The 16,840-nt window shown below is 37.4% G+C and overlaps 2 protein-coding genes across 3 annotated transcripts; both read right to left on the bottom strand.

Moving 5' to 3' along the window:
- Or51f1f (olfactory receptor family 51 subfamily F member 1F) lies at positions 1 to 4,416 on the bottom strand. 2 transcript variants are annotated; one of them, XM_039085079.1, is made up of 2 exons: positions 4,383 to 4,416; positions 1 to 905 (listed from the first exon to the last, which is right to left on the bottom strand). In XM_039085079.1, exons 1-2 carry the CDS (start codon positions 4,414 to 4,416, stop codon positions 1 to 3), a joined length of 939 nt encoding a protein of 312 aa, XP_038941007.1. The 2 variants fall into 2 exon arrangements, with proteins under 2 accessions (XP_038941007.1, NP_001001281.1); NM_001001281.1 differs by lacking the exon at positions 4,383 to 4,416 and having other exon boundaries at positions 1 to 960.
- A 3,722-nt stretch (positions 4,417 to 8,138) lies between these two features.
- On the bottom strand, positions 8,139 to 9,083 carry Or52r1c (olfactory receptor family 52 subfamily R member 1C). The gene has a single exon (NM_001000134.1). The coding sequence runs from the start codon at positions 9,081 to 9,083 to the stop codon at positions 8,139 to 8,141; it is 945 nt and encodes a 314-aa protein (NP_001000134.1).
- Positions 9,084 to 16,840: the final 7,757 nt, after the last annotated feature.

Below are 16,840 nucleotides of genomic sequence, written 5' to 3'. Positions count from 1 at the left end.
TCATTTTGCAAAGAACAAACTAAGCATAGCCTTTCTGATTTGTTTTGTTTTCACACTATAGATGATGGGGTTGAGCACAGGGGGTAAAAGAAGGTAAACATTGGCCATCATTGAATGGACTATTTTGGGCGCTGATCGACCATAGCGATGAACCAGAGACAGGCTAAACATCGGGATGTAGAAAACAGCAACTGCTCCAATGTGGGACACACAGGTACTGAAGGCTTTGTGCCGTCCTTCCGAGGAGGCAATATTGAGGAAAGAGTGAATGATCAGTACATATGACAAGACAATGCATGGAATATCTACCCCTGTGGTCAGAATGAGATCAACTAGTCCACAGATGTCGTTGGCCCGAGTGTCTGAACATGCTAACTTAATCACATCTGGATAATAACAGTAGGAGTGGGGAAGGGCCTTCCTTTTACAGAAAGAGACAGGCGTAAGGAGCAAAAGTAGTGGGATTATTAATAATAGAGTGCGCATCATCACTAGGAAAACCACCTGAATGATTCTAGAATTAGTAAGAATCATGGTATATCTAAGAGGGTTGCAGATTGCTACATAACGGTCAAAGGCCATAGCCACTAGCACCCCAGATTCTATACATGTGAATCCATGGAGAAAAAACATCTGAACAATACATAAATCTAGACTGATTTCGTTTGCTTGAAACCACAGGATTCTCAAGGTGGTTGACATTGTAGAAACAGTCAAACCCAGGTAAGTGGCAGAGAGCATAGAGAGGAAATAGTACATCGGTTCATGCAGACTGTGCTGGGTCACAATGATAAAGAGGATCATGCTGTTGCCAGAGAGGGCAGTGGCATAAAGACAACAGAAAGGGATGGAGATCCAGCCATGAGCAGACTCTAAGCCAGGAATGCCAGTCAACAAGAAGGTTGTCAGTTTCGATGTGAAGTTGCTTAGGAATTCCCTGTTGTCCTGCAATTGTAACATTTGCCTCTAGAGTGCTCACATCCTAAGAAGTAACAACAGAAATCTTGTTATAACTGCAGTTTATAAAAAATATTTAAATCATTTTCTGATTAGTAAAACTACTCTAGGAAATAAATTCTGTTGTTCAGAACACTAAAATATATTAATTTAGCAATTGAAATTAGCAACATTTAGAACATACAATGTTAAACTAAGAAAATATAATCACATAATTTTATACGTTATATGTTTATTTTTCTATTTATAGACTTTTAAGTTCCACAGGATTTTGTGCATAGTGATTTCTAGAAATTCAAAAAATAAAAATCTTTCAATGTGGGACACTCAGTTCTTAGAACACAGAAAAATAAATCCATTTAATATTTAATTTGCTAGGCTTAATGTGAGCAGGAGAAACATTCTTAAAGACTTTGTTTCTCTAAATTGGTCCTACATGTGTTACTCTTCAGACATAGAATTCTAGAAGCAATCAATTTGATCCCACATTAAGGGTGAATAGCTAAAGAGTATGTTATTAAAAGGAAAATAACAAAGACAGGATTTTGTGGAAATTTATGGGAACAGTTATAAGTCCTAAGCCATGAGAAATCTGAATGCTTTAAGAGAACTATAAAAAAATGGGAGCACAGTATCCCCCTGTGTTTGACAAGAGTGCTGATCTGCTTGGGCAGCCAACTCAAGTAAGTATGAAACATTCAAATGTAGTTCAGAGCAGTTGTTGACCTTGGGAAAGGCAGGTGCCCTCCCTAACTGAAACTCACCGTCAGTTGGGTGGAGGGTGGATTAGGGAATGGATGGAGATATTTTGGTAATGATATAGTTTATTCATTTTTAGAAACTTAGCAGTTAAGGCAAAGAGAGAGATTGAGTGTGATGAAAGGATGGGTGTTTTACAAAAGGGAGACTATAAATAAATATACAAATAAATAAATTGTGATTATAGATATAATAAATAGTCATGAATTTTAAATAATTAATGAGAGGATTCAGTTTATACATAAATTTTGAAAATATCAGGTGGTTTTGCTCAACACAGGACAGCAATTGGATCTCAGAAAGATGACATCAAACATTTTTATTGACACTAGAGTGTGTTGAGTACTAGACTGATTGATGTCATTGCAGGAACATTTTCACTCAATACCTATAATTCTCTCAAGGAATTATGAAGATAGATTTTGATTTTTTTTCCAATAGTGTCCAAATAGATATAGTTTGGCTTGAGGACAAGGTAGAAGATACAGTTGGACAGGCAGACAATTTTACCGGTATGTTTAGGATTTATGCTATTAAAATAATAAATTACATAATTAATTTCTAGGATTGCTAAAAGTCAAATAGTGACAATATTACTTATCCTGTTATGGTTTTTGGTCAAATTTGCTTTATTATGCTAATAAATATCATGTAATCTACTTTGAAGTAATGTTTTCTTGCTATTTTTTCTTTTTTCATAGTAAATCAGTAATTTCATGAATTTCAACTCTCAGAGTAATCATTAAAATATTCAACTACAAACTGTTTGAAAATATTACATGCGACTCCAAAGATATGATAGAATATATAATTACTTGAAAATTCTATAAGCTTGTTTGGATAGTTATGTGTAGGTAATAAACATATACAAAGACAGCACAGTGAGCATCCTTATCTATCTTACCAGGACCTTGTGAAAACAGGAATGTTCTATGTCTTTCCACTCAGAGACAGAACAGGCTATCATGCTGTGACCTATTGTCTTTTTACTAAGCTTGAATTAACCCTGAGAATATATGAAAAAAATGTAGTTTTCTCTGGGGAATCTACCAAAGAACAAGCGACATATATAAAAATGTAAGGTATCATCACGGAATCCCAGAAGGCTTTAGCTACCAACTCCAGTGAACAGGAGTACCCAGAAGTCCTAAATGATAAACACAGGACACCAGAGCATTTGTAAACAGTTGGCTCTCCATATTGATATACTATTTCTTGTGCATTCTGTCACACTCACTGAGAGTTCATATGTGCACTGCTTTGTTTGAAAAAAACATCTTTCTTGTGTCTTTCCATCTAGTTCAATGCTATTTCCGTATCCTCTTCTGTAATAATCCCTCGATCTGTGAAGAAGGAGGATACTTAGATGTCATAATTAGGAATTATTATCTCTTATTCCCTAAATGCTGACAAATGATTCACTCTATTGATTGCAATACACAGTAAGTTGAAACCTCTCTTTTATGGGAGATGATAAATGTGTTAATCAATGGGTATAGCATTAATCAATAGGAATCATTTCAGTAATATACATAATTAGCAGAATAATTTTGTCTTCCTCAATAGGACCTATAGAATATCTAGCCACAGGTTCTTGGCCCCAGGAATTCTGCCAAGCATGAGTTCTATCTAGTGGAGAGGACCTTATATATGATCAGAAAGCAGTCAGTTACTCCCATAACATTGAAGTACTATTGTACCAGTGGCCATAGCGTGCCAAATTAGTCATTACATTTTCTCATAAAGTGAACAGAAGGGTAAGATTGTGCCTAGCATCTTCTATCTCTATGAAAACTAGCAAAGGGGAATAAAACTTTAAGATCAGTATTCATTGATTTCTGTATATTTTATGACTCAGATACATGGTGTCTTCAGCAAAAGAGCACGATAGATTATAAGTGTACAAAATTGTGGCGCATGATGTGATGTTTTAATATATGTATAGAAGGTATGAGATCAAGGCAATTAGCATATACATTACTTCAGACATTCTTTATGTAAAAACTTTTCTTCTGTGCATTTTGATGTTGGTTGTTTTTTGGTTAAATAATAAGAATAAAATATAAGAATAACTTGACTCTGAGAATAATTCATAATCATGACATTATTCATATGCCTAATCTTTTAAACTGTGTACATACTTAAATACAACTGCACCTAGTTCTCAAAGATATACACTGTACAAAAAAAATACAGAGAACAAATCAAAGCAACTGTGGAATTAAGGCCTTAGCAAAAGTTTTTCACTTAGAGAGGAAGAATTATAACGAACCCTAATACAACAGTGCCCTACTGTCCAGCCTCTAGGCCTTTACTTACTGTTAATCTTATGACTAAAAAAAACTATTTGATAAACATTTTCTCATTCTGTTTCCTTGGCAGATTGGTTGCTACAATGCCTTGTTGGCTAAGCCAATTGATCTTGGACATAGTACCTGATGGACTTGTTCATTTATCTGTTACCCAAGGGAAACATGAGAAAGAAATGAGCACTCTAGGTCTTTGTAATCACAAGAAGATATGATAAGAAAATAATCTTTAGTAGCGTTAGCTACCTATCAATTGAACACAGGGCATCAGAACATGAGGAAAATAAAATAGAGGTTAATTCTCAGGTAAGCTGTGTGCTCATTAGTGTTCCATAACAATGAAGGGAAAAAAACTTAGAGGAGGAGGGTTTATTTGGTTCATGCTTAGCATGTTTTGCTTCTGAGGACTCTGATTGAAGCTGAAATATAGCATGAGCATCTGGTGGAGATTAGCATCTTATCTTCTTACGTATCGAAAGGAGAGATGGAAAGATGTAAAGGGACCATAGAAAATCGCTGTAAGGACAGTATCCCAACGAATGACTAGATCCAGCCATGTTCTTCCTCCAATGTATCACCAATAACTGGAGACCAGATCTTGGACACATGATCCTGGGGGAGACATTTTATATCCTATTATATCTGTAAGGGGTGATCTCTAACTCAGTGAGGTGAGACTATAGAGTTTCAGTTTAACATTCACAGGAAAACATTAGTATGGAGATTATCCTTGTTCTTGTTTACTGTATAAAACTTTGCTTGCTGATATCTATGGGCCAACTGACTCACAGTCCATTTCATTATAATACTATGAAATTCATATATGGTGTTATCATAGCATCATTTTTTTTTATCTTAACAGCTTAAAGTTTCTAATAAACTCATATAACATAATTTTAAAAATGGAGAAATTATCCAAAGTGAAACAGAGCTGGAGTATAATCAGTTTTGCACTATGCCTTTGGGCAGGACTGTGCTTGCATTTATACACGCACAGTTAAAATAAAAAGATACCAGAAAAATCACTAAACTCAAATCAATAAAAGCAAAGTATCAAATGAGAAGGGAGAAGAGAGTGTGACATGTTTGGCTGAGCCGTACAGAGGAAGGGGAGGGAGGAAGAGAGAGAGGGAGAGGGAGAGGGAGAGGGAGAGAGAAAATGATATGTCATAATCCTTGATCTGTAGTCAGTTCTATCTCAGATTATTTCTTCCTTCTCCTGGTACCCAAGGTTTCAGAATAATTCCATCAGTATATCTCTTCTAGCCTCATTTGAGATTTCTGGGTAGAAATAATGAGTGATCTCTCCATATCCTGTAAGCTTCCCCGAGATCCTCAGAACACAGCCACTGTAGTTGATTCTGCTGGAACTTTTTCTGAAATAATTTTCCTGTTCTAGAACTCTGATGGTGCTTGTCTATGCAAATGCAAAGTACTCTATTTCATACCTCTTTGCCACTTTTATACATGTTATGAATTAAAACTACTTTTTATAGGACCCAGAATAGTCCCAATTTTCTTTTTATAAATAACATTTCTTGGTTTCAGTTATAACTTTTCACTCATTTGTACCCTGTGTCCAAGTCTCTGTGTGAGTGGGACAACCTGTATTGCATATTTATCATTTTTGACATCTATTTATCCTGACTAGATGATAAAATCTGAGTGCAACAAATGGTTTTATATTCCCCATGTTGATGGATAGTCAATACATTCTCACTCGCCAGTACAATACTCTCAAATTTGAATAGTCACTCTGGTGTTTTAGGCCACTTCTGAACGAATGCCTGTCTTCTAGTCTTCCAGGTAATGAGAGAAATAAGACACACTTAAAATTCCATTGTTTTTTTTTTTTTTTTTGTGGCCCATACATATACAGCCACCCAATTAGATAAGATGGATAACGCAAAGAAGTGCCGGCTGACAGGAACCGGATGTAGATCTCTCCTGAGAGACACAGCCAGAATACAGCCAATACATAGGCGAATGCCAGCAGCAAACCACTGAACTGAGAATAGGACCCCCGTTGAAGGAATCAGAGAAAGGACTGGAAGAGCTTGAAGGGGCTCGAGACCCCATAGGTACAACAATGCCAAGCAACCAGAGCTTCCAGGGACTAAGCCCCTACCCAAAGACTATACATGGACTGACCCTGGACTCTGACCTCATAGGTAGCAATGAATATCCTAGTAAGAGCACCAGTGGAAGGGGAAGCCCTGGGTCCTGCTAAGACTGAACCCCCAGTGAACTAGACTGTTGGGGGGAGGGAGGTAATGGGGGGATGGTGGGGAGGGGAACACCCATAAGGAAGGGGAGGGGAAGGGGCTAGGGGGATGTTGGCCGGGAAACCGGGAAAGGGAATAACAATCGAAATGTAAATAAGATATACTCAAGTTAATAAGGAAAAAAAATTTAAAAAAAAGAAACGTTAAAAAATAAAAAATAAATAAATAAATCCATGTTTTTGTTTGTGATTGTTTTATTCTAATCATATTTTCTTTTTATTGCATACTTTTATTTACATTCCATATGTTTCTAGTCATATTTTCAACATCACAGCAAATTACCTCAGATACAATTACAGAGGAAGAAAGTCCTACATTGGTGACGGGATTCAGAGGTCAGATCCTGCTCACTTTGCTCTGCTGCTTTGAGCCAACTCATCATGGCAGGAGTGTCTGCTGGAGGCCTGGTCCCCTCATGCTAGCTGTGAGGAAAAAAGAGTGAGCTGGGATCCACAATGCCTCCTCAAACGTCACACCTCAACGACCTAACATTCTTCTTTGGGTCCCATCATCTTCCACTGCCTTTCAGTATCACCAAAGCTTTATACTAAGTATTATTCACTAGTACACACACTTTCTTTTGTCTTAGTCAATAGTAATATTGCAAATATATCAAAAATTGTTTGTAAAGTCTTTTGTAATTTGGTATTGGTAAAGTATTTTTCCTGTTACTATTAGTAAAGTACTGTGCCTATTTTTCATGCCTATAAGCCCAGGGTAATTTAAACCTTAGCTCAATAATTTTTAATAATAAAATGAAACTTTAGCAGCTAAAGATAAGTTTTGAAAAAATACTACTGTGAAGAAGAAAAGAAGAAGACACTAAGCTTTATTAACCACAGTGGGTATTCTTAGCATTTAGGTGCCTTTATTAAATAAGCTTCCATATATGTGCACTCCTTTTATAGTTAGTATGGAGAATGATGGGAACTAAATTAGTTTCCTTTAAAACTTAATAACATATCAATAATTATCAGATCTTTACTATAAGATTGTGGGGTTCAATCTTCATTTGGGTTCGTTTGTTTTCATCTCCCTCTCCTTCCCACTTCCATTTTCCTCTCTCCACAGTCTTCCTTTCTTCCATCCCCCTCCTCTTTCTCCCTCCTTCCCTCTTACCTTCCTCTTTTCTTTCCTTTTACTGGGTAAAGGTGTTCTGTATAGTCTAGGCTATTGATTTTATATATCAAGATTCAAAGAAATCTTTAAACATTTGTTTATTTATGAAATAATATATTTCAAGAGAGATTCCAGATTGAAATAATATGTATATTTTTGACTGGTGAAATGACTAGATTCATTCAAAATTGTGCGACCTTATATTTAAATTATGACAATCAGGTAAAATATTTACTGATTTTAATCAGTGAAAAGTCTCCAGATTTTGAAGTCAACAACATAGAGTCAGGAGTAAGGTTCTCATATGAATAAAGAGGCAGAAAAGAAACAATTATAGCAATAACTAAAATTAAATTTTGCAAGAAAAATTCAGTGTATTTGTAATTTTCAAATATTTATTTTACCAAATAGGTCAAATTCAAATTGACCTATTATCAATTTGAACAAAGAACTGAAGATTTAATAAATGAATTTTGTTAATAAACAATCTTTCATGAGGAATACATAAATTAAATCTATATTATATACCACATCTCTCAGATCTCTGGCTGTGGGTACCATGAAATTCATTCTTTATTGTTCAGCCTGCAGGCTAGCTGTTCTCACAGAGATGACCTTGTGATGTTAGGTAAAAAGCTTGTGAACTGTTTCTCCTCTGTGGCGACATCAGTGTGGGTAAATGAAGAAACAATGTGCTGTGGTTTCTGGTTCATGAGCCTTTACCACAAAACCCTCGGGTAACCCTGTCCCTGATCTGTTTTGTTCTAACTCCATATATGATAGGATTGAGCATGGGAGGAACTAGAAGATAGACATTGGCAAACATGATGTGCACAACACGGGGCACATGGTGGCCAAAGCGGTGGGTGAGGAAGGTGAAAAGGGCTGGGATATATAAAGTTAAGATGACACCAATATGAGAAGCACATGTACCAAAAGCTTTGAGGCGAGCTTCACCTGAGGGCAACCTCAACACAGCTCTCAGAATCATCACATAAGATACACTGATGACAATTATGTCAAAGCCAACCACAGAGAAAGCCACAAAGAGTCCATATCCACGATTAACTCTGGTATCAGCACATACCAACTTGAGCACAGCCATGTGCTCACAGTAGGACTGGGGAATGACCTTGTTGGGGCAGAAGGGCATCCTGGAGATCATGAAGCAGAAGGGGCTCACCCACAACAGCCCTCTCACCATCACAGCTGCCCCTAGTTTGATGACTACAGATGTGGTCAGGATGCTGGAGTGTCTGAGTGGGAAACAGATAGCCACATAGCGGTCCAAGGCCATGGCCATGAGCACCCCAGACTCCACAGAAGAAAAGGCATGTATGAAGAACACCTGGATGAGGCAGGCATTGTATTCAATCTCATGATCATGAAACCAGAGTATGGCCAGCATTTTAGGTTGTGTGGAGGAGGATAGAACCAGATCAGTGGTAGCTAGCATGGCCAGGAAGAGGTACATGGGCTCATGGAGGGTATGGTCAATTCGAATTATGTGTAGAATGGTGATATTTCCAGTCACTGCCACAACATACATGACACAGAATGGAAAGGCAACCCAGAATTGATAATTTTCCAGTCCTGGGATTCCAAGCAAAATGAAAAATGTAGAATGGGAAGAGCTGTTCCTTGAAGGCAACATGAGAGAATGTGTCATATTTTCTGAGTGATGAAGTTACTCTGCTCTCTGAGGATTATAACAGCCAAGACATGGATAATTATTTGCACTTGTATAATATTACAATTTTATTAATGATAAATTATAGTAAAAATCATCTTTTATAATAAATAATATTTTGTAACATAAAATGATGATACTTATTAGTACTTGTAACATTTAAAATATTAGAACATCTCAGGATCAGGGTCAATTATTTCCTAAAGAAAAATATTTTCTATTTTCCAGGAAGTAGAATCTGCTGAGTGAAAACAAGTATGACTTTAGTTACAATCAACTTTGTCATTTTTTCTTTGACAAATTACTTGATCTTCCCTTCATCTCTGTGTTGAATCATTTGAGCAACTGTAGCTCATAATATGAAGGAAGAATGACATAAGGAACAATAGTAACGTATTTTCATAGTTAGCACAGTTATCATTTTGGTTTTAGCCTAGGGAAAATGGCATAGTATTTTTAATGAAAATCTTAGACCATGAGCATCTTATGCTTTGTGCATGATCCACTCTTTTTAAATAAGTCCCTTTCCCTGTTACATTGTAACATGTTGGATCCTGTCTGCAGCTATATTTTTGAAACAGACTTGCTTTTACAAACTTCAACCTAATTTGATTTTCAGACTGCAATTAATTCAGGAATGTAATGGATGATAAATTACACAAAAAGATGGCTATGCACCTGACATTCTGACATCTTCTCAATAAAGAGAAGATGGGTAAATATATAGTGAATGAATCATCAAGGCCATTATTCAGATGCAGCATACCCATTAACTGAGTCTCAATATCACCGACTGGAAAGTTTGCTCATAGAATCCCCTTATTCCCAATTGAGCTATGCCCATCAGAGTTAAGGCCACTCCTCATGCCACAAATTGAGAGGAATTTATTGAGTGCTAATGTTTACATATTCTTGTTTAACGCACTTGGGTTTTTTTTTTTTAATGTCAGAGCTCTCTAAGGAGTGCAACTTGTCACACACACACGCACACACACACACACACACACACACACACACACACACACACGACAAAGGTGACCTGTGACTTGCTTCTTACAGAACATCTTTCCTCTCAGTTGTTTCTGCCCTGTGCTTGTGTTTGAGAGCCTCACTTTTCACCTCTTCCATTACAACAACCCTCAAGTGAAAGCAGTATCCTTACTGTCTCCCTTAAAAAATGTTTTCAAACTAACAAATGTATTATTTAATAGGCATCTAGTATCCTTAAAGATCTAGTACTCTTCAAGATCAAACAGTCCTCATATCTTTCTTAGTCCCCTTCATTTATAATGCTGAGAGCAGTGCGGCTTAGATTTTAGAAGTCTTCTCTTACACCGCAAATCTTACCAACCTTCCTAGCTAATCATCATAAGATTGCCCAGATACTCCTATGAAGTCTCCAGTCACAGTTCAGATATGCATATCATCAGGAACTCAGGGCCCCTGCTTTTCTTCCATTTACCAGATTCACTCTCCTCAAACAGTACCACATTTTCTGATTAAACCAGGGGCTTCAGCCTTTCCTGGCTAGTATGTCACTCTTACTTTGTGGGGACAATAGATAAAAGGTGATTTAAACAAACACACTTAGATCACCTTCATTCTGGCCCACACTTGCTGGACTAGATGCTAAAGGCTTATATTCTCTATGTGTATAGCTATTTCTGATCAATTTTTGGGGAGAGATTATCATTTTCTGAGACCTTTCACTAGAGCCCCTTAATATTTATTGCTCTAACTTATGTAAGGTTTCAGTGTCATTGTTTATAATGAGTCATTAAATGATTTGTCAATGATCACATATTAAATTACTGTCTGAATACATGTCTCTTGGACTAGGGCTTCTAGAGGAACACAATATCTGTCTCTATTGACAATGGGTAGTTGAGAATCCTGCTTCACACAGGTCGGGCAAATTGCTAACCTATTGTAACAAATACCAAATTGTCGAGTACTTAGAGTATACTGAATTATAGAATTTGGACTCAGGATTCTTCTACTTCCCTGGACCAGAGCCATGACCACGTTCTAGGTTGTCTGTTTTAGTGTCTCTAGGAATGTATTGCATTCTCTGGGAACTGCCCTCGCCATTCATTCTCTCTCTCTCTCTCTCTCTCTCTCTCTCTCTCTCTCTCTCTCTCTCTCTCTCTCTCTCCCTCCTCCTCATTCCTCATTCCCTCTCCCCTTCCTTCTTCTCTTTTTTTTTTTTGGTTCTTTTTTTCGGAGCTGGGGACCAAACCCAGGGCCTTGCGCTTCCTAGGTAAGCGCTCTACCACTGAGCTAAATCCCCAGCCCCTCCTTCTTCTCTTTTGTTGTTCTTCTCTCTCTACTTTGCCTTGCCTCTATCTCAGCAGGGTCTTGATATTATTAATATAGCCTAGTGGGCCTCATATGCCAGAATACTGGAGTTCTAGGAATATAACACCATACCAGTCAAGAAATGGCATTCTCACTGGCTTCTTCCCACTAGTCTGAGTAGAGAAATCACTTACAGTTTGGAAATGGAAACACAAGCACACACACACACACACACACACACACACACGCACACACACATACACACACATACACACACATACACACACACACGCACACACATACACACACACATACACACACACACACACACATACACACACACACGTCTGAGTAGAGAAATCACTTACAGTTTGGAAATGGAAACACAAGCACACACACATACACACACACATACACACACACATACACACACATGCACACACACATACACACACACATACACACACACGCACACACACACACACACACACACACACACACACACACGTTACATAGCTTAATTGGAAATCCAATATTTCTCCTCTCTTCTGTCTAAACTTTTTCCAGATCCAGAACTCTTATGTTAAGAGACATGCCACAGTATTTCTCATTCTCTTCTGTCTGCTCTGACTTTATACTCTCAGTGTTTATTTCTTGGAGAAAAGCCAAAATAACAGAATTGACCTGAAAGCTACATTTGTTATAGGAGATGTGGTTTTTCATCTGGTGTGTTTTCTCTCTGAATTTTTTCTTCATGTTCTATGGAATCTGTTGTCCTCACTGATAAGAATTCCCATCTGTTTCCCTTTCAGTCTTAGGACCTGAACACATAAAGATTTGTGAGTATAAGCTATACTTAACGGACACATGCTTCCTGATCCTTTATTATTTTTGTTACATGTAGAAGAATTTCCATAGGAAAAGGGCAGTTTATCATCTTGCTTCGGTTTGAGAAATGGAGTTGTGCATTCCATAGATAGGAAGAAAAAGGCATACAATTTTCCTTTTGCCCAGTACTCCTTGTTCCTCTATTCTTCCATTAACTTATGCTATTCTTATATTTACATGATATAATTATTATTAGCATATTAATTAATACTACTCAATAGAAAATGAAATAAAGTTATATGCTTATAAAACATTAGTGACAGGGTGCTGACCTTCTGAGTCTCACTCTGGACTATCTGAACCTAATTGCAAAGCATGTGAGATTCAGAAACATCCTGTTGATGGACCATGTCTGCCTGGAAGGTATCTTCCTACCTTTCTAGGTCTGACACAGAGGAAGTCATTATTCATCTCCCCATCTCAGAGTGTAGCTCAGTGGACTTGGATTTCTAGACAAGGTGCTTCCATCAAGCCAGTGCTCTCAATATAGTACATCACTTTTCTTCTGGATTCTTGAAGAGTCTACATGTCCCACTGATTTCTGAGAAGGAAAAAAATATGCCTTTGTCAAAAGGAATAATTCACTGTGACTTCTGCTGTATCTTTGAACAAGCTGACTCTGACTAAAGATGTTGTGACAAGCCCCTGGTATTCAGCCTTGTTTAGAGACTTTGGGTCAGGGTCTATTTAAAGAATTTTGTGGTCCATCTTTTTCCCCAAGCACTGATTCTTTTCCTCTTTCTATATTCACTCTCTCATATTTACAATAACTCCAGTTATTCCCTCTGAGACTAGTAGCTGAAACTGGAAACATTAACCCCTAACTTTACTCTTTTAACTGCATACAGGAACACAAAGACAGGTTTGAGAGAATGCAGAAAAAGGTGTGTTATTGGGATTACATAATTAAGCCTATGCTGATATTAAAACTTTTTATTAATAATTTTATTGCTCTCAAGGTATATTAGATGCAACATGAAAGATCATTGAGACTTCATATATGTTTAGGTTTAACTATGAGGGGTATGCCTACAAACATGAAATGCATTCATCAGATGTATGTGATCATATGTATATATATATATATGTGGAAGTGTTGGTGTTTGCTTACTTGAAGTGTGTATAATTAATGTAACTCTCTCATTCTATGAGTTCATATTGGAGAATGCACAGCCTCTGTGTAAGTGAGTACCTACTTACATTCTTGATAGCCTGAAATGGCAAGTCATGACGTTCATAAGTATATGGTATTATTTTGAAATAGGGCCATTTTGAAATGATGGTGGTGGTTAGATAAAGCTATCATAAAGTATGATAAATTACTAGTCCAACATAACTGAAGTTCTTATCTAAACATAAAACCATATGTGCATGTATATGTACACACACACACACACACACACACACACACACACACACAACCTTTGAAGAAAAAGAAGGCAGAAATCAAGGTGTTGTCCCTATAAATGCAGGTTTCCCTCAAACTATCAGAAGCTAAGAGAGAAGGACAGAAGATTCTGCTCCCACAAATCCAAGAGAATGAACCACACATACTAACACACTGATAATAGACTTGAAGTTCTTAGATCCATGACAAAGAGACTTCTGTTTTTAAGCCACTAAGTTTGTGACCCAAATAGATGTTGGAGATGGACAAAAGTCTTGTATTAAGAAAAACAATGATGGCTTAATGATGTTTCTAATTTCTGGGATCACTTAATGCTTTCTAATATTAAACCCTGAATTTTCTGAGATTAAGAAAAGGAAAACACGGGGCTGGGGATTTATCTCAGTGGTAGAGCGCTTACCTAGGAAGCGCAAGGCCCTGGGTTCGGTCCCCAGCTCCGGAAAAAAAAAAAAAAAGAACCAAAAAAAAAAAAAAAAGAAAAGGAAAGGAAAACACCAAAGATTAAAAGAATGCATTGAAAGGGAATAACACTCGAAATGTATATAAGAAATACTCAAATTAATAAAAAAAAAAAAAGAATGCATTGAGATAGCTAAGAATTATAAAAACGATCTTTAATGCTACTTGAATAGGCATAAACAAGAGCTCGCTAAACTGCAAACAATTTTATAGAAAGTATTATCCTTAAGATAACTTTCTCACAAAAAAAATAGCTTCTATGTCTTGACTTGGCAACCACAAGTGCTGTGCCCAGCAGACAGCTCAGGACTTGCTGTGCCTCATGATTCAGTCCTGGCTGGGCTGGAATTCACTGTGCAGACTAGACTGCCTTCAAAGCTACTGACCTCAGCCTAGAGGTGTGGGTTACCACATTTAGTCTAAATTTGAATTTTGAATCACAAGGCTTAGGAAGGGCACCCCAGGCCTGTGAAGAGACCCTACCCTACCAATTCTCTGATTTCACAGCCTGGCTACCCTCCCCCAAATTCCCTGCTGTGCTCCAGGGAACACAGAAAAAAGTCATGAATACAAAAAACCAAAGTCAAGGCTTCTTTCTTGTGGCTGGGTAGGTGTTTACTAGTGCAAATGTCCTTAATACTTTAACTATGTAGGGCTTCTCTTCACCCCCACATCCAGTTTCATTGTCCCTTTCAGTGAAAAGAGCTGGTCATTTTGGGAGCTATTTTCTGCCCTGTTGGACTGTATGGTCTCCTCACTCGCCCATCCATATAGGTAACTCCAGTGGGCATTTTTTTTTCATGAAGCAATTTAAGTATAAAATACTTATTTTTTCAAAATTTCATGGGTCATTGTTTTTGATAGCTGAGTAATATTCCATTGTGTAGATGTACCACATTTTTTTGTATTCATTCCTCTGTTGAAGGGCATCTGTATTCTTTCCAGCTTCTGGATATTATAAATAAGGCTGCTATGAACATAGTGGAGCATGTGTCTTTGTTGTTAGTTGGAGCATCTTTTGGGTATATGCCCAAGAGAGGTATAGCTGGGTCCTCAGGCAGTTCAATGTCCAATTTTCTGAGGAACCTCCAGACTGATTTCCAGAATGGTTTTGCCAGTCTGCAATCCCACCAACAATGGAGGAGTGTTCCTCTTTCTCCACATCCTCGCCAGCATCTGCTATCACCTGAGTTTTTGATCTTAGCCATTCTCACTGGTGTAAGGTGAAATCTCAGGGTTGTTGTGATTTGCATTTTCCTTATAACTAAAGATGTTGAACATTTCTTTAGGTGTTTCTCAGTCATTCGGCATTCCTCAGCTGTGAATTATTTGTTTAAGCTCTGAACCCCATTATTTAATAGGCTTATTTGTCTCCCTGTGGTCTAACTTATTGAGTTCTTTGTATATTTTGAATATTATCCCTCTATCTGTTGTAGGATTGGTAAAGATCTTTTCCCAATCTGTTGGTTGCCGTTTTGTCCTAATAACAGTGTCCTTTGACTTACAGAAGCTTTGCAGTATTATGAGATCCCATTTGTCAATTCTTGATCTTAGAGAATAATCCATTGGTGTTTTGTTCAGGAAGTTTTCTCCATGTGTTCAAGATGCCTCCCCACTTTTTCTTCTATTAGTTTGAGCATATCTGGTTTGATGTGGAGGTCCTTGATCCACTTGGACTTAACCTTTGTACAGGGTGTTAAGCATGAATCGATCTATATTCTGCTACACGCGGACCGCCAGTTGAACCAGCACCATTTGCTGAAAATTCTACCTTTTCTCCATTGGATGGGTTTGGCTCCTTTGTCAAAAATCAAGTGACCATAGGGTGTGGGTTCATTTCTGGGTCTTCAATTCTATTCCACTGGTCTATCTGTCTGTCTCTGTACCAATGCCATGCAATTTTTATCACTATTGCTCTGTAATACTGCTTGAGTTCAGGGGTAGTGATTCCCCCAAAGTCCTTTTTTTGTTGAGGATAGTTTTAGCTATCCTGGGTTTTTGTTATTCCAGATGAATTTGCAAATTGTTCTGTCTAACTCTTTGAAGAATTGGATTGGAATTTTGATGGGGATTGCATTGAATCTGTAGATTGCTTTTGGTAAAATGGCCATTTTTACTATATTAATCCTGCCAATTCATGAGCATGGGACATCTTTCCATCTTCTGAGATCTTCTTCAATTTCTTTCTTCAGAGGCTTGAAGTTCTTATCATACAGATCTTTTACTTGCTTGGTTAAAGTCACACTGAGGTATTTTATATTATTTGGGACTATTATAAAGGATGTCATTTCCCTAATTTCTTTCTCGGCTTGTTTTTCTTTTGTGTAGAGGAAGGCTACTGATTTATTTGAGTTAATTTTATACCCAGCCACTTGCTGAAGATGTTTATCAGCTTTAGTAGTTCTCTTGTGGAACTTTTGGAATCACTTAAACAGACAATCGTATCGTCTGCAAATAGTGCTATTTTGACTTCTTCCTTTCCAATCTGTATCCCTTTGATCTCCTTTTGTTCTCTCATTGCTCTGGCTAGAAATTCAAGAACTATATTAAATAAGTAGGGAGAGAGTGGGCAGCCTTGTCTAGACCCTGATTTTAGTGGGATTGCTTCAAGTTTCTCTCCATTTAGTTTAATGTTAGCGACTGGTTTGCTGTATATGGCTTTTACTAA

Source organism: Rattus norvegicus, chromosome 1 (genome assembly GCF_036323735.1).
Source record: "Rattus norvegicus strain BN/NHsdMcwi chromosome 1, GRCr8, whole genome shotgun sequence".
Classification (NCBI taxonomy): Eukaryota; Metazoa; Chordata; class Mammalia; order Rodentia; family Muridae; genus Rattus; species Rattus norvegicus.
The sequence above is the reverse complement of the archived record's forward strand: the minus strand, read 5'-3'. Positions and strand labels throughout refer to the sequence as shown.